Raw genomic sequence first — 21,960 nt, forward strand, 5'->3', positions numbered from 1 at the left:
TGGGTTTTCACATCCGAACCCTTTCGCCCTCTTTCCCCATTCACACTCGGCGCCAACAAATCTCGTACCAAACGCCACGGCCCGGCCTACTTGCCTTCCCATTCTCCCTCTCTCCCACCTCCCGGCCTCAACCTCATTCGAGTCGGCACCTATCTTGCCGCCTTCACCCTTCCAGTTTCAAGCAACGATAGTCGATACTCGAAATTCGGACCAGCTGCGGACGACACTCAAGGTCATCGTCAACGACTCCTGCGGTCTCTCGCTTGCCTGCGTGGTCGCGTAGGACAGGCACAGCATCTTACCTTTGGGAGCACCTTTTAACCTTTCCTCCCGCCGCCCACCGACCGATCCAGACGTCAGATGTCAGCCCCGTGAGCGTCTGACTCCAGCAAGTGTAAGTCCAGAGTCCTGAGAAGTCCAGCCATTGGTTACGAGTTTATTTTGTGAACCTAAAATTACTTCTTCCCCCTCAATCTCGAATGTCTATACTGACCGAAAATCTCTCAGTACAATTGTCTATCGGGACCGATCCATCATGACTTTCACCGAACGAACGACGAGATGCTTGGGCATCTTTGCCTTGGCGCTATCATCATGGGCGACAATGGCACAGGCTGCGCCAGAACCCGAAATCCTCATGCCTCGACAATTGACGCAGAACCTCTGCTCTAACACGAACACGGCATCCATGAGCGCAAGTACGTTGGAGTCCTCCCAAGAAGACATGACATGGCAACGCTACTTGAGGCTTTCAACATCTTCGGCCAGCTCTGCCTTTGCCTTCCTCTGCCCACGCGCATGCAATGGCTAATTCACATCTATAATAGATCTCAGCACATGGCAGACGAATGGACTATGCACCGACTTCTGTCGAGACAAGAACTTCGCCTTTGCCATTGTCCAGTGGCAGTCCTGCTGGTGCTCTGATGTCGCGCCGGCCGCGTCCAGCGAAGCCGAAGTGAGCGACAAATGCAATGATATCTGTCCCGGCTACGATATCGAGCACTGCGGCTCAAGGCCCAACTACTACGGATACCTGACGCTGGCGAAGACTCCTACCAGCACCGCCGTCAGCGGAGGTGACAGCTCGTCATCGTCCAAGGCAGCAGCCAGCACTACTACACAAGTGAGTACAATCCCCTCAGCCATGTATCGTGAAGTGCATGCGTGATTCTGCGTGATCTCCATTCCCTACACGATCCCGAACCTCATCCCCAGACTCCATCGTCTCACCTCCACCACGTGTGATGCCTTGGCTTAATCGTCTGGAAACCAGGCCCCTCCGGCCCCGCCTGCAACAACCGTACAAGTCATCACAACAGTAAAAACTGAGACAATTCAGAACACAGTCACGCCCGATCCGGAAACGACGACTACGTCAACAACATCTGTATGCTCTCAAAAGTCCCAACAACATGCCGTGCCCGTAAACCTGCATTTGTCAAATGAGGGGGTGTGTCACTGACACGAGCAAACGCTGACTGAGAATCCAGACTTCGAGTAGTAGCAAACCGAGATCGACGGTTCAAACGGTGACAGCCGACGGAACCGTGAGGACCATCTTCGTTACGCCGACTGCCACGGGCACCGAGGGAGCAACGGGCGCCTCCGAACTGACGCCTGGCAGTCAATCGTCGTCGAATGGACCCAGCACCGGTGCTGTTGTTGGAATCGTGGTTGGTGTTATTGCCGCTGTTGTGGCCATTGCAGGACTGGGACTCTTCTTGTTCTTCAGACGTCGGAGACAACAGCAAAACGAGAACGACAAGTACGACGAGCCTAGCCATCGTGGTAGTTCCGCCGGCATGACCGGCTCGCCACGAAACCCCGAAATGGTTGTCACTGTTGATGGAGGACGATGGGATCCCGACGCCTCAAGCGATCATCGCCGGAGCCGCCTTCTCGCTCATGATCCTCGCCTGGATCCTCTTCCGAGAGGCCTCTACGTGCACAATAAGAGTGCAGAGAGTATTAATACCCTACGCGACGACCAAGATTACTCCCGCAAGGTTCATCAACCAGTCTTGCGGGCGACCAATCCGGATCCTGACACTTGAAGGTCGATGGAATGATCGGGCGGACCAAGACAACGAGATGTCATACACTCGTTTACGACGTACACGAATTCGGTCCAGGTACCAATTTTCGGTCTTCGCATTGCGTTTTTGAGATACCAGGACGGCGTTTCCATTCATTTAACGACTCTGCATAGAAGAATTCTGGATTGGGTGGCCCTCACGGCAACACCAGGCGTGATAAGGTTGATCAGTTAGGATCGACATCCGCCGCAGTACATTATGGGCATAAGGCCACTGAACACGAACACGAACACATCACATGGGCAACACGAACGCAGAGGACGACGGCTGCCATAATTTCAATTCTCTATCTCCCCTTTCGACTGGTGGTTTGGGAGTCGTCGACAGCCCAAAGGCGATCCTCAACATCGGCGGGGTTTCCTTACAAGGCCGAGCCAAGTGATCGTAGACGAAGAGCCCTGCCTTCCCAGTACGAGAGTCGGGCTACGATTCTTAGGGTATGACGATGGCGGCATTTGTACATACACGAGCGGGCCATGAGCCAACAGCGAAACGACTTGGACAAATTCACGATGGATGGGTGAGATTGGTTACAAATGGTAGCAGTTTTGGCACCATGCCTCTTTCCATGGGCACACACTTGTGGGTGACGATGCATCCACGACACCTAATAGAGTGACCCGGGACTGCGGAGGTTGCACGAAGCTGGTCGAGCTGAGCCCAAGATGGAGGCCTCGCGTCGAGGTTATAGGCTGTGTAGCCCGTCACCGGATGTCTTGGGGGACCGAACAGCAGACTGTGCACAATGGTCACTGGAGCGGAAGAAAAGTTCTGTAGCTGGTTGCGACAATCATAATATCAATCGAACGCGTACAAATGATGCATGTCTTCGCCATATGGTGTACAATGAGTATGTGATGATTATGAGTATCGCGTCAAGACAAACGCCGCAGTCTCGGGCAACGCTTCAAGAGTCCTTCTCGATGGGTCGGACCGGGGCCGGCGAGGAAAAGGCTCGGGGGCTCGAGTGCGTATGTGTGTGCGTATCGGATACGGGAGTACGGGGGATGGACGTTGCAACGATGGACGGGGGCACATGTTGGATGAATCATAGATGGCACAGGGCACAGGGTTTCAGACTCTTTTACTGCTTTGATTGTTCGCGTAGAGCCTTGCTGTTGCAAGGATTTTGTTTGTGCGTTGTGAGGAACCCTGAAAACTTGGAGTTGTGTACTTCGTAGTTACTTGTAGTGTGGTAGAGAGAGGGAAGAAGATGGAGGGTCGGAAGAGGTACGGATGGGTCACGGCCGGGGAGGGGGGATGGGCGGAAGCAAGGCGCGGTCGATCGCAACTTTTCGATGTGGGGTGGGTTTTGTGCTCTGAGCCTCTGATGGAAATCTCGTAGACGATAGCCCTGATGAAGATGCATGTTGGGTTTTTTGTTTACGGATACCTGACTCCAATGTATGTGTGTGTGTGTGTGTGTGTGTGTGTGTGTAGGTGGTGGGTTGATGTCATTGGTGATTTGGCCGCAAGGGGAATTTTGGGCAGCTGGTGAGCGTGATTAGATGCTGCTGATGTTTCATTCGAATTTTAGGGGGTGTTTTTTGCGGAAAAGCTTAGCGTTTAGTTTTGGATGCGAGGACAAGGAGAGAGCGGATTTCGGAGGTGGGTAATATGATCTGATTATCTGGATTCGGGGTGTGGATGGAATGAATGGAGACAGAATGGATTACTGTTCATACGGAGATTGTGGGTGTACATTTCACATGCCTAAGCAGCTACCATGTATGCTGACTCCCCCGACGGAGTTGACGATGGTAAAGTCCATTGTTCCATGTCCCCTTTTTCGTCGTAAGTTGCAGTTGGTAGTTAAGAGGGAGGTCGGTTGAGTGAACTTCTTAGCAATGGGTGATCTGATGATTCCATGTGTTGTTGTATTTGGGAGTTTGCCTCGTCACTAAGTCATTTTCCGTGTACTGTAGATCATTCCCCTTTTCCTAGTATTGTTGAGCGGAGGTTCGAGATGAGGCTCAATCAAGCCGGACGGACTGGCGTCATGCGCAAAATACTTAGGTATGCAGGATTCTTTTTGGAGCGGACTGGCAGCACTAGGAGCCTTAGTGTCTTCTTGATCGGACGCGTTCCTCGGTGGACGGGGCTTCCAAGGAAGGAGGCGTCGATGGTGGCACTATTTCCCCCCCTCACCCCTATTTCACGACCAGAATTACCTACAATGCGTTTTTGAACCGCTCTGGGGATCTGATGGCGGATTTGAGGCGTCCGTGTTTAAGTGGCATAAGCATACTTTCATCGACCGTGGGAGCCGTGAGGAGCGAGGGAAGGGATTGATGGATCGATGGGAGGCTGCATGTTTCGAAACAAAACTGAATTAGATGACGGGGGAGGGGGAGGTCATTTGGGGCTGAAAAGTAATGAGGTTGTTGTTCGAGATGGGGGCGCGTTTTAGGGTGGTAGTACAAAGTCACAGCCGAAACTGAGTTTCGGAGGTGAGAGACAATGAATATGGGCAAGGTGAGATTGGAGGGGGGGATACATACCGAAACAAACAAAGTATAATGAACAGCACACGAATGATGAATGGCAGGCTGCACTTATTCTGTGTTTGTACGGAGGAGTTGAATATGTTGTGAAGAGACTGGGCAGATTTGATGGGAGAGAAATACGCGGTCAGTTTTCCGTATACGAGTAATACGAATAGGTAATGTTGGTTTGACTCGTATTTTTGATAGAAGAGGAGCGCAAATGCCAAAATGAGATGGGCCTGGAATGCGAGAACCAAGGTACTGTCGACCGGGGCTGTATGGTATACGACGACCGCGCCTCAATTGTGGCTGACGATGTGGGAATAACCTCTTTCTGGTTGGCATGGACAGAGAGTATTTTTGAGATGGGAACTTGTACGGATATCAAGTTAGGGTATCCGTATGGCGGAGAGGTGTGCGGAAAGTGGGATGTCGTCGCGTCTCTAGGAACATAAAAAAGGAACATGGGGGCAGGCTTGGCACGTTGGCATTGACTTTTTCTGCTTCGTCGTCGTGGTCCCGGGGCCGCGGTAATTAATACATAGTATGAGTGAGGCAGAATCGCGATGATGATTTGGTGGTATCCCTGAGGAGATGGTGAATGTGCTTCTCTTTCTCACTAGTGTCTTTTTCGTGCATCGGGTTTTCCCCCGTTCTTTGGGAGGCCTGTGACGTCGCATCTGTCAGTCCGTCCGGTGTTCGTCTCATTGCGATGGGCCGTGTGTTTGATCAGCCGCCTGGCGGCTGCGAGGAGGAAGGGGGAGAGAGTTTTGCTGTGCAGGAGACTGAAAGATTGCTCGGACGAAAAGAATGACGTTGATTGAATGTGCTCGAGGTTGATCGAGGCCGAGTCCCTGCATCATCAAAAGATCAGTGCATGGCGGGCGAAATCCATCGTGCCGCTGTGCGTGCGCACCCGCTGCACATCCCATCCGCGGTGGTCATATCGGGGATTTTAAACAGCCAGTGAGAGTCGGTCTTGGTCTGCAATTCGTTCATAGCTTCGAGTCTTGGGTCGCAACATAAGTAGGGATCAAATTTTTCTAATCTGCTCTCCTTCGTTTCCGAATTCTAAAACGCCGCGCGGGAGGGACAAGATTTGAGGAAGGGGCCCAGGGAAGGGGGAGGAGGGAGCCCGGCTGTTTGGTGTTGGATCCCTGTTCATAGCCCGTCGCAGTGCTCCGTACGGCGAGGAAAAAAAGATTGAAATAAGAGATGGTAATGAGATTGCCCCGTACGAGTGACGCGTTCACATTTGCCCATACGACGTACGAGTAAATACTCTGATGATGTTGATTTCGCAACGGTGAGAGTGTGGCGTAGATGTACCCAGCATAAGGCAGACGATGCTGCAAATAGATGTCTTCGGTAACCGGCACTGGTCATAGCAAGGCGGTGACGCTCTTTTGCATTGAGCATCCGATGTTGGTGGATTTGAACAATGATGCTATTCCACGCGCGCCACGGCTGTGTACTGCGTACTTTGGTACGGCTGAGCAGCCCCAAAAGTCGAGACACAGAGGGCCATGTGAAGGGGAAACCCCTGAAGGGCGGCGCTGCGTTGTCCCGGAGGCGGGAGGGATCTCGCTGCTGACTGGATGCCGCCGTCGTCAGCGGCCCTGTAATCTTAGTGCGTCCGCTCCGTCGTCGACCCTTGGCACTCAGCCACTTGGCAAACGGCCCCGGACTCTTTCCATTGCCTTAGCACCCACTGGGCCGCTGCACCTTAGGTAATGCACCTCGAAGTACCCGGTACCCCTGGTCCCCTACTAAGTTACGGAGTACCTCCTACAGCTTGAGGAAGGAAGCATGCTCATTGCTTTGGTGCTTACCTCCTGAGTAACGGGTTGTATGTCTCTCGCCAAGTTCCCCCCCTCCAAGTCTTGCGCTTTCGTCATTCTTCTTCCCTCCTTCCAAACCCTTCACCACAACGGCCGTCTCCTTGGTGCGCGTCTGTCTACTCTTCCGATTCTACCTTGCTCTTTTGTTTTTGCTTCTTGGCCGCGGGAATCCTCCATCGATTGACCGAAACTACCTTCTTCATACCAAACTGCATTTTGTTCAACGTCACACTCCCGATAACGAAGACCGAAACGATACCCCGAACCCCGACCAACGACGAAAAGGAAAACCCCCAGCTCTGTAATTGCGCGCGACGGACCGTTAATATTTCTGTGGAATCTTGCAAGAGGAGGATCGACGTGCGACTACATTACTGGGCGCGGACTGGGGAAAGACAATCCCTTCTGAACCACTCGGCCACGATCTTCTAGCACCCACAGAAACCCACAACACAACCATCCTCGTCTCATCTCAGAGGGAGAGACACGGCGCGAATTGAAGGGAGAAATTCACTCTGAACCGGTAGAATTATAACGAGGAAGCCATCCCGAAATACGAATCCGTCGTTTTGAATTCGAAATTCGACCTTTTCCTTCTCCTCTGCGAGTCCGTTTGCGACCACGCGACCCGCCCCAAACGCAATCCAGAGCCACCAGGCGACCAAGCTCTGCCAAGACCGGCACCCGCTCTGTTCCTGCAGCGCACCAGTCTTGGCACAACCGTTAAACCCCAACCCACCAACCTCATCTACACCGACATCGTCATCGTCTGCTCCTGCCACGCCGCTTATAGTCCTCCCGTAACCCGCTGCCATAGTTTGCGGGCCTTCCGTTCCGTACACGATACCCCGTCCTCCGGAGGTCACCCCTCGGCACGGTGCTGAGCTGTCGTCGCCATGAATTTAACGTGTAATTCAACGCTCGAAGAGCTGAGGAGTATGTCACTCGACCCTGAAATCCCCTAACCCTATCCCCGTGAGACATCCGCATCGTGCAAGAAAACTAACAAGCCCTCTTCTCTCTCAGTCCTCCCCGGCTCCGAGATCCTCATCGCTGGTCCCCTGACCTTCCACGACCTCGCCCTGATCATTGCCGGCTCCTGCACCATCATCGCAATATGCCTCTCCTTCTACCTCGTCTTCATGCACTCGATCAACTATACCAAGCCCCGCGAGCAGCGTCAGATCATCCGTATCCTCTTCATGGTTCCCGTCTACGCCGCCTCCTCATTCCTTCAACTCTGGTACTACTGGCACGCGGTCTACTTCCAGCTCATGAGCGACTGCTACGAGGCTTTCGCCATCGCATCCTTCTTCTCGCTCATGTGCCACTATCTCGCCCCGGATGTCCATACCCAGAAAGACTACTTCCGCAATCTTTACCCCATCAAGCCTTGGGTCTGGCCTCTCGATTGGTTTGCAAAGTGCTGTGGAGGACAGAGAGGACCCTGGCGCACGCCCAAAAGCGGCTTGACCTGGTTCAACGTCATCTGGATTGGTGTATATCACTACGTCTTTATCCGCGTCGCCATGACTGTCACGGCCGTCGTCACCCAATACTTCCACCGCTACTGCGAAAGCTCAAACAACCCAGTCTTTGCTCACATTTGGGTACGTTTTATTTGCCCCCTAGGCCATCTGGAATTCTTCATTAACAGAAACAGGTCATCTCGATCAACTGTGTGGCCGTCACTATTGCCATGTACTCCGTCATTCAGTTTTACGTCCAGATGAGAGAACCCCTCAAGGAGCATTCGCCCTTCCTCAAGGTCCTTGCCATCAAGCTTGTAGTCTTCTTCTCTTTCTGGCAGGTCACCTGCATTTCCCTCGCCACCTCGACGCTCGACCTTGTCCACCCGAACAAAGTACTGGCCTACCCGGACATCAAAGTCGGCATTCCCGCCCTTCTTCTGTGTTTCGAAATGGCACTATTCGCCCTCCTCCATCTTTGGGCCTTCCCTTACGCCCCTTATGTCCCGGGCGCCAAGACCACATACTACCCGTCCGCGGACTCTCGAGATAGCCACGCTCCCCTCCGCGAAAACGTCCATACGGCCCCCGCCGGCGGTTGGATGGGTCTAAAGGCTGTCGGGGACGCCCTTAACCTGTGGGACTTTGTTAAGGCCTTTGGTCGCGGTATGCGCTGGCTGCTTTGCGGTGTCAAGCGCCGCCACGAGGACCCTAGCTACAAGACCGCAGCCAGCCTCGACATGGACGACCTCGACAAGGGCGGAGACACGGGGTACCATCCCGCCGGTGTCAAGAGCACCGATCACCTTCCAATCGCTACCGAATTCCGCCGCAGCACATACCTGCAACCCTCGCGACCACCTCCACGACCCCAGCGCCCTGGTAACGAGAGCGACAGCCTCATCGCCCACGCCCAACCGAATCCCTCGCAGATGTCTCCGCCACGCCGTCCCGCGCGCCCGGTGTCCCCCTTGTCGCCCATGTCGCCAATTTCGCCCTACCAAGACCAGAGCTTCCAACAGCAGACGGGCATGACGCCAGTACACTCGGCACACCCGGGGCCCAGCAACGGCGAATGGGGGAGAACGGGGCCGGCAGCACCAGCAAATCTGGGTGTCGCAGGTCCCCGCGACTTGACGCAGCAAAGGGTAGGAGAAGCGCTTTGGGGACCACCACAAAGCCCAGCAGCCGCCTCCATCATGCCAGAGAGTCCCGTTCTCGGATCGCCGATGAACGGCGCCTACGGACATCCGGCCCTTCAGCAACAGGCGTACCAGCAACAAGCATACCAGAACCAGGCGTTTGGCAGTCAGCAACAACCGCATGCCAATCACCCGTACGGGAACCAGACGCACGAACAGCAGCCGGGGCCTGGTCAGGCTTTTTAGGCCGAGCCATGTATATAAGATTTTTACTCTTGAACAAAAGTCACAGATCGCGACGGTTCACATGTTGGATAATAGTCAGCGGTCTAAGAGAAACTGCTGGAACCCTTTCACGACTATGAGGTTTGAGGTGATTAGTTTAGTCTTTTTAGGGGGGTTCAAGGTGGGAGGCAATGCATAGGAAAAATCGGCGTTTACTTGTTTTTCTTTACGAGATACCACATCATTTAGCTAGGTGGGAATGAACATACACATTTACAAACAATCTTGAATGGTCCTGGCGCCGTCAACTTGGCTATGAAATCTCTACCGTGATTGATGCTCGTTGGCTAAAGCACTGATGTATCCACACGCTTTAAAAGTAAAAGTAATCACACGCTTGCCCAGTTTTCTACATTCAAGATCCAAAAGTCGATTTGGTTTGTAACATGAGCGACAGTAGATACGCTTTCACATTCGCCGTGGTAAACTAAACACAGGATACAACAAATTTGCCTCTCCCCTCCAATAAAATATCCCATGATTTGTCCGTCCCTCAATATCCAGATCCCCGTCACGCCGAACGGGAAAAGGCCAAAAGACTCCCAGATATTTCCATTGTATACACTGTTTGAAACCCCCCTTCCCATTTCACACACACGCACACATACACAGGTCCGATGACTGGGGGCCCCCCCTTCTCCCTCCTAGATTCCTTGGAACGAACGGCGGTTGATATCCAGCAAAAACCCAAAACGCCTCGAGAAACTCCCAACGCAGATACGCTTTAGACCAGCGGGACAAAAAAAGACAAAGGCCCCCGAGTGATTCACGACCAACAGAGAGCCCCCCATGGTCCGTCTAATCAGACATCGGAAGTACCAGATCCAGACTCCGCCAACGCAGCAGCAGCAGGTCCGACGGCAGAAAACGAGTCAAACAGGGTAAAGTCCCCACGTCCTTTGTGATCATCACCCGGCACCTAGCCGAGCGACGGACTGGTCTCCCTGCTCCTCGACTCGAAGCTCTCCACCATCTCGAGCACCCTCGTCCTCGGCCTCGCCACGCTCACGACCTCGGCCGTACGAAGCGTCAGCGACGGCCGGGGCTCCGCAGAGTCTTCCCGGCTCGGCAGCGGGTGGTCGTGACCATGAGAAGACTCCCCAGAGTCGTCCTTTGGCGGGGGGAGGTGTAGTAACCTCCGTCCGCGCACCGGCGACCCCGTGCTCGGTGACTCGGGTCTCCGCGCATACACGCCCCTATTCCGGGATCCCAGGTCATCTTCGTCATCGTCGTCGAGAGCAATCTCCTTGCCCTTGCCCTTATCCCTATACTCCTCCGCGAGAGCCCTCTTCTCCAGATCCGCCCCGTCGAGCCCCTCCATCTCGTCCTTATCCGGGTCCACGAGGATCGCCTCCTCCTCCTTTTCAATCTCGGCGTTGACGACCCGCAGCCGCTCCTTGGGCACCGTGAACATGACCTGCACCAGCCGCTGCTCAATCGCCTTTTCGATATCCCACTCGTCGAGCGACTTTTGGTCAATGTCCCAGTCGTGCCGGCCCTGCTTCCTGCGCAGGAGCTCGGCGCCGCCGATCCCGGATAGCCCGACCAGCCGCGGCTCGTAGTCCGAGCTGACTTGGTCGAGGGATAACCGCCGCGGGCTCTCGTGATCGCTCGAGTCGGACGAGTTGTTGTTGACGCCGCTGCTGAAGACGCGCCGGAGACTGCCGAGCCACCCGAGTGATCGACGGGGCTTGTGCTTGCTGGGGCTGCTGGGGATGTGTACAAAGTCCTCTTCGTCGTCGTCGTGCTCGTTGCGTGGTCGCTGGCCTTGGAGGAGCAGCGAGGGACCCTCGGCTTGCAGGGCGTTGAAGGTTGTCTTGGCGGTGGAGTATGTGTGCCCGCTGCTGCTTGACGACGAAGAGGTGCCTACCCGGTTATCGGTGATGATGGTCAGGTTATTCGGTCCTGTACTATTTCGTCTCGCAGACGCCGAGCGCGTGGGTACGCTGATAGCACTCCGCGCCGACTCGGAGACGTTGCTGGCCGTCCGCTCGTCATCTGCCATGGACCGCGCCGAACGCATAGACGCGCGCCGTGTTGGGGAGACGCGGCTATTGCGGCGCGAGGGCATTCGAGCCAGGAGGGCTTCTGTAGCGTCAATGTCCGACTGCCAGTCCTGCACCTCAGTGTTGCGGCGCAGGAGGGCCTCTGGACTGGGCGTCATGGAGTTGCGGTTGCCGGGGGTCAAGATCGGGACGGAACCCGTCGGCGTCATGAACGGGTCGGCGTGCCCCGGTGTGGTAGGTGTCGCGGGCTCCTGATCCTTCCTTCTGTTGACGTGCTCGGGGTCATCTTCATCTGCTTCGTAGATTGGGTGGATGTGGCCTGGCGTGGTGAGATTCGCTGCTGGTTGGTATGCGCCTCTTGCCGCGCGAGGTATGGGTTTGCGCGGAATGAGCAAACCGGGCGGCTGTTGATATACACCTTGGTTGTTGCCCGGACCATGGCCTGTCCTTAACGATTCGTAGCCGAGCGATCTGTCGATCGTCTCGTAAGGATCGTGACCTCCCGTGTACCAAGAATGGCTCGTCCAGGGGTATGCCGATCCGCCATCCCGCTCCAACATGTCGTCTTCTGGATGCAGAAATCGTGTCGCATCTTGCGCTAGAGACCTCACCGTCTCCTCTCTCATCTCCTTCTTCTTCCTTAAATGTCTCTTGTAACAATAGTAAACCAAAAAGGCGCCGAGAACTGCGGCAAGCCCAACGCCGAGGCCGACACCCAGTCCAATCTTCTTGATGTTGTCGTTTCCGGTGGAGCTATTAGATCCACTCGACGATGTCGCATGATTTGGGTTCGTGTAGCTCGAACTCCATGCCATAGAAGTCATGTTCAGAAACCTAAGCCCGGTCCCGCTTGACTGTCTCTTCGCCTTGGATCCTGAAGTCGTGATTTCGTATCCTCCGTAAACCATCATTACATTGCCAGGCAAAATCGCTGCCCCGTGGCCATATATGCCACCATCCGGTTGCTGAGATGGAATCGACCACGTCCAGTCTCCGTACGTATCACCCATCTTGAGAAGCGCAAGCTGCGGAGAAGCAGCTTGAGATACACTGCCAACCCAGCCGCCAAGAATAATAAGCGCAGTTCCATCTTCGTTCAGCACCGCTGTGTGCCCGGACCGGCTCTCCACCTGCGTCGACGCGCGCTTCTCGACGTTCTTGACCGCGAGCTCGCTGCTTCCGACGCGCGTGGCGCTGACTGTCGCAAAGTTCCACGACTCCTCTGGCAGGTTCCAAATGGCGGCGGAGCTCATGTTGATAAAGGCCTGCTGGGTGTGGCCGCCGAGCAAAACGTAGCGGTTCTGTTGCGTGACGATGCCGGACCGGTTTGAGATTGACGGGCTCAGGGGCGTGAAGGAGAACCCCGCCTCGGCGTAGGCGGGGCCCTTGCCAGAGATGAAGCTGGCTGAGTACCCCGAAGCCACAGAGTCTGAAGGAGCCACTCTCAACATGGCTTTCGTATATGTCCCGTTTCCTTGCCACGTAGATTCGTCCGTTGTCGGCGCCAGACACATGCCGCCGAATGAGTACAGTACAGGTTCGGACATGGTCGGCGCGAGGGTCGACGAGAAGCTGATACCTGCACCAAGAGCATACGGACCTGCGTCCGAGTCCGCGCTGCTAGGTAGTGTTGCTGAAGTCTTGTACCAGGATCCTGAAGAGCTCGAAGACCCTGATGCCGCCCCTGGAGTATATGTCCAGATATCGTAGCCCTCCGCCGTCTTGCAATCCCCCGCCTGAACCACAATGGTCCCATTGTCCGCCATAGTGGGGAGGAAAGCCGTCGTCTTGGTCGCATCGTCGAGGAACGGCAAGCTCGTCGATATCGTCTGCAGGCTGGCAGCGCCGTCGACGGTAGCAGAGGCATTCACCGACAGGAGCTCGACGCCGGAACTACCCTGGTGAAAGATGTATGCAAGGCCATGGTTGCTGTTATTGCCTGATGATCCCGGCAAGGCGGAGGAGAGCAAGATTGTCGTCGGAACGTATGGGAACGTTTGTTGCGCCGAGACCAGGGAAGTGAAGAGCAGCGCGGCGGCGGCGAAGGTCGTCGTCTTGCGGATAGCTGTTTCTGGCCCCGACAAGGCCCACCGGCCGGCCGTTGCGGTCATGATCGTTCCGTAAAGGATCGTCGTTTGCGGTCCGGTTTTGTGTATTCGTATACGCCAACCGCTGAGCGGTGGTCAATTCATGTTCTTTTGCCCCCCTCTCTTCTGCGCACTCTGGTTGATCGTCGTTGTCCTCTCAAATGTTGATGCGATGTGAAGTCGGGAAGAGATCCTGGTTCTAGAACGGATGATTCCTCAGTAGGCTGGCATTCCCTCTTTTCTTCTTCCTTCGTCACTCCTTCTCGCTTCGACACTCTCAACTAGCTAGCCGGGTCGGAAAATGGGCCTTGAGGAATACGTCGACGAACCGAAAAAAAAGTGATAGGCAGGGAAAGAATAGAGGAAGGAAAAGCACGGGGCATGCGGGAAAGAGGAGGCCAGAGCTGGGTCAGGATGACCAGAGATGGAGAAAGACGAACACCCCGGACAAGGGCGATGGGAATTAATCTGGATGACGAGCAAATCGAGGGGTTGGGGTGTGGCCTGGTTTGCGGATGCAGATGCAGTTTGGACAAGGGTAGGTTTCTGTACACTAAGGGAGAAGGACAAAAAAGCAAGATGTCAACAAATCGAACGGTTTCGATGTGCAGGGGGGCAACGGAGGAGGGGTCGTTTTGGCGGCGCGCCGCGGCGGTTGACTGGCACCGGTGGGAGGGAGACGAAGGCTGAAAGGCAGCGAGCCGTGTGAGCGAGTCGCCTACAAGACCCGAACGAACGTCTATCAAAGGGCCGCGCACTTGGGAAATCCGAGAGCCAAGGATGAGCGGGAAAAGAGGGGTTGGTTAGGAAGCCTAGAACCAAGTCTTCAATCTGCGCCGCAGGCTTAGCACCGATGGATGATAGGCAGATGGGCCAATTAGTGTCCGCGGTATGGCATCATGAGGAACCCGCGGGCAGGTCGGCCCCGATCGAGGATGCTAGACCGGTCAAGGGTTGCCTGCAAATAGGAAGTGCGCTGGGTGCGTGAGTGCGACTGCGCGTGCGTGTGAGTGTTTCCAAGCTTTAGAGGGTTTTGTTTTGGCGGCGGCAGCGCAAACTGTCAGACCGTCGTCTGGGGCAACGCCCCGCTGGGTGGGAGGGTCTCGGCTACGGCGGACCCCTGCTGACTGATGTGCGTCATCCCCAATCGGGACTAGGTGTATTGTACATCCCTGCTGCCGTTCTTTGTTCGACTGGGGGGCCATCGGTGATTCGCGAACGACCGACGGACGGTTTTATCTCTCGAGTGTCTGTTTCAATCTTTCTGTCGATGCTCGGTGGGACTATTGTCACTTGCAGCAATATGGCCACATGAGTCCGGTCTGAATGGAAAAGTTAATAAATCACATGTTCAACGTGACAATGCGAATAAGTGGTTGTATGAATCATGCAAGGGTCCCCCTTACGTGCGTCCATCTGTCTTACATTGCCTCATCAACCAGGCTAAGGTAACTCATCTGAAGCTACACTACCGCAAAAACAGAAGACATCTCCGTCCAACCTCCAGCCTCCAGATTGCGCGACTTTTGCATCTCGGTCCTATCTCCGCGTCACCTAGACACTCAACTGGGTGGCAACATGATCTGCCTCTCATTACATCTGGAGGTCTTGCGTATACTTCCCTTCCCTCAGAATCACTATCACTACCAATGCTTCTGCTGCCACTGCTTCTGCCGCTCTTTTTTAGCTGAGCTTCCATTGCTACTCCTACTGCTATTCAAATTATCTGACAACTCTATATCCGAAGTACTTGATCTTCCCTTCGCATCACCATTATCCATGCTGCTCTTCTAGGTTGAGTTTTCGTAGCTATGTTTGTTTCACAAGAAAATTCATTTTGCTCAAAGATACGTTCTCAAAGCGTTGGCTTTCCCAAAATCCAACCAGCTCTGGTCAACTTAAGAGAATTCAGACCTCAAGTATCGTTGGTACCTTACCTACCTTGGCGAAAAAAAAAGGGTTCTCATTCATGTGGCAACTGGCGGACCTTTGAGTAACATGATGCTCAACGAGGTCACCTTACCTCTGTATCACCACGTATTCAAGAAAACACCATCTATCAAACTCCATACTTGTACAACCCCGTCCATGTATTCATCTACACACTTTACCACCCAAACATCAGTCAAACCACATCTTCCTCAGCCGCCTCACCACCCGCATCAGCAGTAACCTCCTCCTCCTCCTCACTCAACTCCAACAAATCATCAAACAACCCCGCAAACTGATTCGGCAACTTATCCCTCACCTCCCTCACCATATTCAACAGCCCCGTAATCTCATCCGCCTTATCCTTGACGTCCCTCTGCAAGATCGACACCGCTCTCTCCAACATCCTCGGCCCCTCGGCCACCTCGGACCGCCCGTAGTACTTCTCAAACTGCTCGTTCATGAATCTCGCCTTATCGAGCTCTGTCGCCAACATCTCATTGTGCTCCTTCATCGCCTCGCCCGCACTAGTCAACCGGTGATTCTGAATCTCCATCCGCGTCGCCTCGTCCAGCTGGTTCTTGTACTTGCTCTCCCAGTCCGACACCCGCGCAGGCCACGTCGGCGCCACCACCGACACCACCGTCGGCGTCACCTCCAGCCGCCGCGTCTGCTGCACGGCCGGGTGCTCCCCGTGCGCCGGCAGCACGAAGATGGTGCTCTTGCTCCCCTTGCCCGCCAGCCTGTAATACCTCGTCTTGACGTCGTAGAACACCAGCCCGCGGGCATAGAGATCCCCGCCTCGCTGCTCGTTCCACATGCGCTCCCCATGCGTCCCGTTCGCCGCCCACACCTCCCTCTTCTGCTCAATCTGCGCCTCCTGCCTGTCCAGCACGCGGTGCAAAAAGTCAAACACGTCGTCGCCCGCGTTGGCGAGGATCCACTTGTCCTGCGGATACGCCACCTCGCGGCCCGAGGCGGCGTCCGGCCCCATCCTCGAGAGCATCTGCATCGGCACGGCGGCCTCGCCCGCGGTGACGTCGAGCGCGTTGGCGTAGCCGAGCTCGAGGTCGTGCATGCGCGCCACGAGGTGCTGGGTGTAGAGGAGCCACTGGCCGAGGAGACTATTGCGCACGGCGGCCATCTCGTCCGAGTCGCGGTCCTCGTTGGTCGGGAGGAGGGAGAGGAGGCCGCCCGTGGCGCCGTACTCGTGGTCCAGCATCTCGAGACACTCGTTTGCGTGGGAGGCCAGAGCGGTGTGCGTGGCGTAGGGGCGGGGTTTGGTCCGCTTGTCCTTGTCTTCGTTGAATTCGTGAAGGGGGCAGTGGTGGACGGTGCCCTGGGTGTCGGACTCGTGCTGGATCAGGTTCATGAGGTCGGTCAGGGGCTTGTTGTGCCACTCGTCGTCGTTTGTGTATGGTTTCTGCAAGTCGTTGAGCCAGTCAAAGGCCTCGTTGTCTCTAAACGACTTTTGGATGCGGCCCTCGTTGTTGTTCTCATTGTCCACCTCGGCGTACTGAGATGTCGGCGCGAGCTGGGCAATCAGGATGGTCAGCGCTTGCGCGTGTTGCTTGAGGGCGAGCAGCGTAGGCGCGTGTCCATGTGTTGAGAGATAGCTGCAGTTGACGTGACCCAGAAGTTCGGTATCCATCTCGGCATATGGACCGTTTGGAGCGTCTTCATTCCCGCCACCTAGGCAAAGGATCTCCTCAATGTAGCGAGACTGGTAGGCGTCGGCATATGGTGTCTTTGGCAGGCGAGCTTGGAAGGAGGCCATGATGAGAAGTTTGGTCAAGTGTCAATCTCAAGAGAAACTCCGGTGTGCAGTGGGAAAGCCAGCTGATGAGATGGAAGGTTGAACAACGTGACGATACCGGTAAAGGCCATCTTTGAGGCAATGAGTTATTATCAATGCTATCGATTGGAAGGAATGGGCTTTTCAAAGTGGTGGCACCTGATGGAATCATTGGAACAAAGAGACTATGGAAAGGTTTCCAATGGCAAGTTCAACATTGATCAGACAAACAATAGCTGCGCTTGGTTTTCATGTTGGTCTAAGTCGGGAACAATGATAGCTCTCATTCATGGCATATGAATGCGACTTTCCTTCATTGCCAGAGTATGGAGGTGATGTCTTGTCTGAGACGACAGCCTTTATCATCCTCTAATCTAGGGGAAGGCGGCATCCTTCCTTTGTCCCAAGATCGTCACTTGTCTACAATGTCTGAGCAAGGATGAGCAATAAGAACTGAGAAAATGAACCATGAAACTTCAACCGACTTCGTTGAAAAGGCAGGCAACAACACCTAGACAATGTCATCTTGGAGCAACGTGACCATCGTCCTGCAGATCGAGATGCCCAAATGTTGGCGCCCTTAGGCACATGCATACTTTAGGATTCAGTAGCAAGGCATGTAATGTACTCTTGCTCCGGAAAGACAAGCCTCGTCACTTCAGCAATATGGGAAAGTGTATTTTAGATCAGACCACATATCTGAAAGTGTCGAAGGGATCGGAACTGTAAAGCCATGTGCAGTCAACGGCCTCTGGATAGCTTCGACCAGGCAGCACTAGCTGGACCGGCTCTAGGCGTAGTCATGAGTCTAAAAACCAGGCTGAAGTTCGTCTCATTCGGTCATCGGCAAGTGTGCTTTCCTGTCGCTTAGCAGTATCGCCAATGGTTGTTTATCGGGCGTAGTCCCGAACGGAGCCTTCAAATAGAGTTTAGAACGGCCGCCTAGGTTGGCGTTTCTCATTTCTCAACGGAGAGGTCCGGAATTGAGGCGAAGTCGTCCGGGATGTTTGATGAAGGGGTCGAGTGCGGTATGGGGGCCTGGGCCGGTCGAAATGCGGCTGGTCAGCTTGCGGGTGCGCACGTGGGAAGCGAACCTGCAAGAGGTGCAGTAATGTCCAGCTATGCAGGCTGATGAGTTGTAAACATGCAGATGATGCTGAGGACTGCAGATTGCCCTGATCGGGCTGATCACTCTTCGGCCAGGGAAGATGCCGCATAGTTGGCGGCATTGCCTACCTGTCATCGGCGTCGTGGCATTCCAGAATGCGCGTCCTTGGCCGTTTGGCGCGCAAGCTGGAAACAAATAAAGATGTCTCGGAACGGTGCAACCGGCAGTAGGCCGTGTTTAGAGGGCCACGGGCGGCTACTGTCGTCAAACGTTGTACAGAGTACGGAGTACAGTGTACGTAGATATAATGTTACAGTAATGGCTGGTGGATTGTCTTGATTCTCAGGCGGTGCGGCTTTGTCTCTCGTGGTGTTGTGGCTCACCGGCCCTGGGCTCGACTGGCCGCTGGTCCACCATGAGCGTTTCTCCCGGAGACACAATTTCCTTCGTCAGCCGAGCAGGGATCTTAGAGGTGATGGTCTGTCAATGGTAGCATGGGGACGGGTGTCAAACTGTGGAGGATTTGAGATTTTCTGGTTGAGTAGCGCCGATGTAGGTTGATAGGACGTCCGGATGCGGTTTGGGGTGGGCGACCATCGGCGCTAGGGAAGAAAACATGGGTGGGCGTCCAGCGAAGCGTTCCAGAGCAGGAAATTGGCAGCATTCGTCGAGACTCGAGAGACGGTAAGTGGCACAGATCCCATCATTCATCCTTCGTCTCGGTGCCCCGACTTCCAAGACCACCGGTGCGTTGGGTCACAGAGCTATAGCGATTTGGAGGTGCGCGAATACCAAAGTCCATACGGGCATGGCATTTTCGATGACGCCTACGAAGGGCTGCCCTGCCGGCCGGTGTGTAAACCGTCTATTCTGGGGTATCTTGAGGGCTGTCATGTTATCGACGTTTTCGAACGGGATGCGCAAGAGCCGCGCGGAAGTGGATGCTGGATTGTGCGTAGCTTGTCGATAGCATGGACAATCATGAGGGCATTGCGTCAGTGGGCGCAGCGGAATTGGGGTATTTTCTGGTAGGTACGTCGCTCACTCGGCCGAGGAAGCCAAGCCAAGCACGTTGATGTCACTCGGTAGGTTTGGTGCCGGGTGGCTGCCGTTACTCGTGCCGCTCGCCGTGTCGCCGGGTCAAAAAAGGCTTCAAACGTTGGAAAGGGCCAAGAACTTTCGAGGAAGAATTGGCGGTGGTCGGGGAAGATGCCGTGAAGGATGATAAAATGGAGGTCTGAATATTCAAGAGTTGGCCGTCTGAAGGCCAGTTTGATGGGGTTTGATGTGGCACCGCCCGCAGCAATTGGCCGGAGACCCTGCGAAACCGCGACGAGCCCTGCAGCGGGAAGGATAAAAGTCGAGATTTTAAGTGGTGAAAACCGGGAATCTCAGCCAGCGTACTTTGGGTGTCTGCCGGGGGTTTCATTTGTTGGCTGCGACGCTGTCGGCGGACGGCAGGGCTGGTGGACCACGGTGTTTCCGGGTAGTGAGCCGCGTGAATCAGGACAGGTCGGTAGCGGTAGAGAGGAAGGAGGAAATGCGACTTGTAAGGATTAGAGTGAAGACCATACCAGACCGTTTGAAGTCAAAGAGATGAACGCATCCAAAGACAAGCGACGAATGTTTGGGTGCGTCAGAATGAACGGACCTTGATGGTGTCTGAGCCTCTGGAGGTCACCGAGGGAAGGTGCAGACGGGAGGGAGCCAAAACCACAACTGTGTAGGTATTCATACTTTGCGGACTTTTGTTACTGGATGGCAATCTAGACCCTCGAGTTCGGTACAGAATTTGAAGAATACGGTACCTAGCTTGAGAAGAAAAAAAGATTTAATCAAAAAGTAAGCAAAAAAGATTTGGCAGTGCCCACAAACCGGCAACGGCATCGTTGAATCGTGAGAGATGGTTTCCAGTTAGAAAGACGTCGGCCAATCAAGAAGCGTCGCATGCGGTGTTCAGCCGACCCACTTCACCTCGAGTGGCCAGGAATTGTCGATAGGCTGTAAAGGGACCCACCGGGTGGTAGGTGCGTTTCTGTTCCCAGGATGGCAGGCGCATCGACACCAGGAAGCTGCCAGGGGATCCAACTTTCCATGCCCAACTTTGAGATGGAAGTGGGGCCAGAAGTTGGGAAGGTGCAGGTTTGCAGGTTTGGCTTCACCTCTTCCTGCCTCCAAAATGGCACATTCACATTGAGCTAGCCCCTGTCTGGACGAAGGGACTCCTATGTTTCTTACCACGCTTACGCAGTAGTGCAGTACAGTACTTCTCCCTACCTGCAGTCCTGGTGTGCACTCAGAGAAGACAATGCACTTGCAAGGTGCATGGGCTTGGTCGAGTTGGATTGGCGCTGCGTGTCTGCGTCATAGTTGACATTGGCTGGCATTTTGCTAGCTACTCCAAACCCTGCGGCGCGTCCAGCGTCCATTGAGACGGTGGCTCTGCCGACAGCTCAACCTGGAACACACCACCTCCGCGCCTCGTTTCCCCTTGCCCGCGCCACCAACACGATCTGTCCCGGCACTGTGAGGGAGCAAGCTTTGCATGTGAGGTGAGGCTTTACTCGGTTGCATGAACAAGCAGTACCCAGTCGGCCTTCACTGCTGACGGTGGTCCAAGAGGAGGGCCCAATGTAGCTGTCTTCAGCTGGTGTGTGTCGTGCACCAGCGGCATACCAGTGTGGAATGGGTGACAACCCGTTCTAGGCCACGCCGAACTGGGGGTCTCAATTTGAATCTATCGGTGGCCTCCCTCTCATGCTTCGTCCCTGTGTGCCTCCTTCCTGGTCAGTGGGAGGGCTTGTTTGAGAAGAGAGAGGACCCTTTGAAAATAAGAATAAGGGACGACGACGACCCCTCATCGGATCAAGGGTATTATTATTCATCTCAAGCTTTCGGATTGCATTGTCCAGATAGAGACATCGGACTGCAGACATTCGATAGTCAAGAGGCATTACGACTCGTGGATCACTTCCTGCCACAGACTTTATCCAACGACTCCATCCATCTGTCGGTCTGCCCATCATTCTCCACCAAGATCTGCTTGTTATTGCGTCGTGACCAACCTCTTTCCTGCCTGCAGCCCTTCATCGCTTCATCGAAGGTAAGCTCCCTCGGCTCGATCGACAATTCCTTCTCTCATCCCCAGAAACCCTCCATGCTCTACTCCCCCATCTCCATCGTTCTAGCTACACTAGACTCGACTTGAGCTGGCGCAACAGTCGTGACAGCAACAGCAGCAATCATAGGCAATAGAAGGGGGCACGAAAAGATAGACTAACACTGCCCCTAGTGCTGTCTTGTGGCGTCACCTCCTTTCAGCACAACGGGACTGAGACATTGGGAGACGCGCCCAATTTCCCCCAAGCTACCATCACTTTACGGTCACGTCACTATTTGCTTCTTCTGCTCTGCTCTTCTCTTGCGGTTCGACGTACCCCCTTTGCAGCTTTGCACCAAGTATCCAAAGCAGCAGCACACCGCACCACCAGAAGGCCAGACCACAGCAAACCATCGCCCGCAAGCGCACCGCACTACCTCACCTCACCAGCGCGCAATCAGTTACCTCAGAGCTCTGGGCACCTCGTCGCTTGTGTAACTGATCGACGCTCGGCCTGGCCCATCCCAGCATCCTGACAAGCTACGAACCCATCGTCTCATTTCCCAACTCCCGGTTTTTCAACAACGCGCACCACACATATCATCCCCCACCC

At 54.7% G+C, this 21,960-nt stretch overlaps 9 protein-coding genes across 9 annotated transcripts; 4 read left to right on the forward strand and 5 right to left on the reverse strand.

Annotated features, from left to right (window-relative positions):
• Positions 1 to 535: 535 nt before the first annotated feature.
• Positions 536 to 2,057, forward strand: CPAR01_04780 (uncharacterized protein; the record flags this gene model as incomplete). Its single annotated transcript, XM_060489060.1, has 4 exons — positions 536 to 698; positions 828 to 1,126; positions 1,343 to 1,390; positions 1,494 to 2,057. The coding sequence occupies 4 exons, from the start codon at positions 536 to 538 to the stop codon at positions 2,055 to 2,057; spliced, it is 1,074 nt and encodes a 357-aa protein (XP_060353266.1).
• An 878-nt stretch (positions 2,058 to 2,935) lies between these two features.
• CPAR01_04781 (uncharacterized protein) lies at positions 2,936 to 3,280 on the forward strand (the record flags this gene model as incomplete). The annotated part of the gene is made up of 1 exon (XM_060489061.1): positions 2,936 to 3,280. One exon carries the CDS (start codon positions 2,936 to 2,938, stop codon positions 3,278 to 3,280), a length of 345 nt encoding a protein of 114 aa, XP_060353267.1.
• A 3,613-nt stretch (positions 3,281 to 6,893) lies between these two features.
• On the reverse strand, positions 6,894 to 7,241 carry CPAR01_04782 (uncharacterized protein; the record flags this gene model as incomplete). Its single annotated transcript, XM_060489062.1, has 1 exon — positions 6,894 to 7,241. The coding sequence occupies one exon, from the start codon at positions 7,239 to 7,241 to the stop codon at positions 6,894 to 6,896; it is 348 nt and encodes a 115-aa protein (XP_060353268.1).
• Positions 7,242 to 7,322: 81 nt separating this feature from the next.
• CPAR01_04783 (uncharacterized protein) lies at positions 7,323 to 9,283 on the forward strand (the record flags this gene model as incomplete). The annotated part of the gene is made up of 3 exons (XM_060489063.1): positions 7,323 to 7,362; positions 7,453 to 8,036; positions 8,084 to 9,283. 3 exons carry the CDS (start codon positions 7,323 to 7,325, stop codon positions 9,281 to 9,283), a joined length of 1,824 nt encoding a protein of 607 aa, XP_060353269.1.
• A 958-nt stretch (positions 9,284 to 10,241) lies between these two features.
• Positions 10,242 to 13,439, reverse strand: CPAR01_04784 (uncharacterized protein; the record flags this gene model as incomplete). The annotated part of the gene is made up of 1 exon (XM_060489064.1): positions 10,242 to 13,439. One exon carries the CDS (start codon positions 13,437 to 13,439, stop codon positions 10,242 to 10,244), a length of 3,198 nt encoding a protein of 1,065 aa, XP_060353270.1.
• Positions 13,440 to 15,540: 2,101 nt separating this feature from the next.
• CPAR01_04785 (uncharacterized protein) lies at positions 15,541 to 17,121 on the reverse strand (the record flags this gene model as incomplete). Its single annotated transcript, XM_060489065.1, has 1 exon — positions 15,541 to 17,121. One exon carries the CDS (start codon positions 17,119 to 17,121, stop codon positions 15,541 to 15,543), a length of 1,581 nt encoding a protein of 526 aa, XP_060353271.1.
• A 2,237-nt stretch (positions 17,122 to 19,358) lies between these two features.
• On the reverse strand, positions 19,359 to 19,826 carry CPAR01_04786 (uncharacterized protein; the record flags this gene model as incomplete). The annotated part of the gene is made up of 1 exon (XM_060489066.1): positions 19,359 to 19,826. A coding segment is annotated over one exon (468 nt), but the record flags the coding sequence as incomplete, so codon positions are not given.
• Positions 19,827 to 20,217: 391 nt separating this feature from the next.
• On the reverse strand, positions 20,218 to 20,676 carry CPAR01_04787 (uncharacterized protein; the record flags this gene model as incomplete). The annotated part of the gene is made up of 2 exons (XM_060489067.1): positions 20,218 to 20,419; positions 20,525 to 20,676. 2 exons carry the CDS (start codon positions 20,674 to 20,676, stop codon positions 20,218 to 20,220), a joined length of 354 nt encoding a protein of 117 aa, XP_060353273.1.
• Positions 20,677 to 21,161: 485 nt separating this feature from the next.
• CPAR01_04788 (uncharacterized protein) lies at positions 21,162 to 21,883 on the forward strand (the record flags this gene model as incomplete). The annotated part of the gene is made up of 2 exons (XM_060489068.1): positions 21,162 to 21,350; positions 21,503 to 21,883. Coding segments are annotated over 2 exons (570 nt in total), but the record flags the coding sequence as incomplete, so codon positions are not given.
• Between the last annotated feature and the right edge of the window lie 77 nt (positions 21,884 to 21,960).

Source organism: Colletotrichum paranaense (genome assembly GCF_030867605.1).
Source record: "Colletotrichum paranaense strain IMI 384185 chromosome Unknown Scaffold_3.1, whole genome shotgun sequence".
Taxonomy (NCBI): Eukaryota; Fungi; Ascomycota; class Sordariomycetes; order Glomerellales; family Glomerellaceae; genus Colletotrichum; species Colletotrichum paranaense.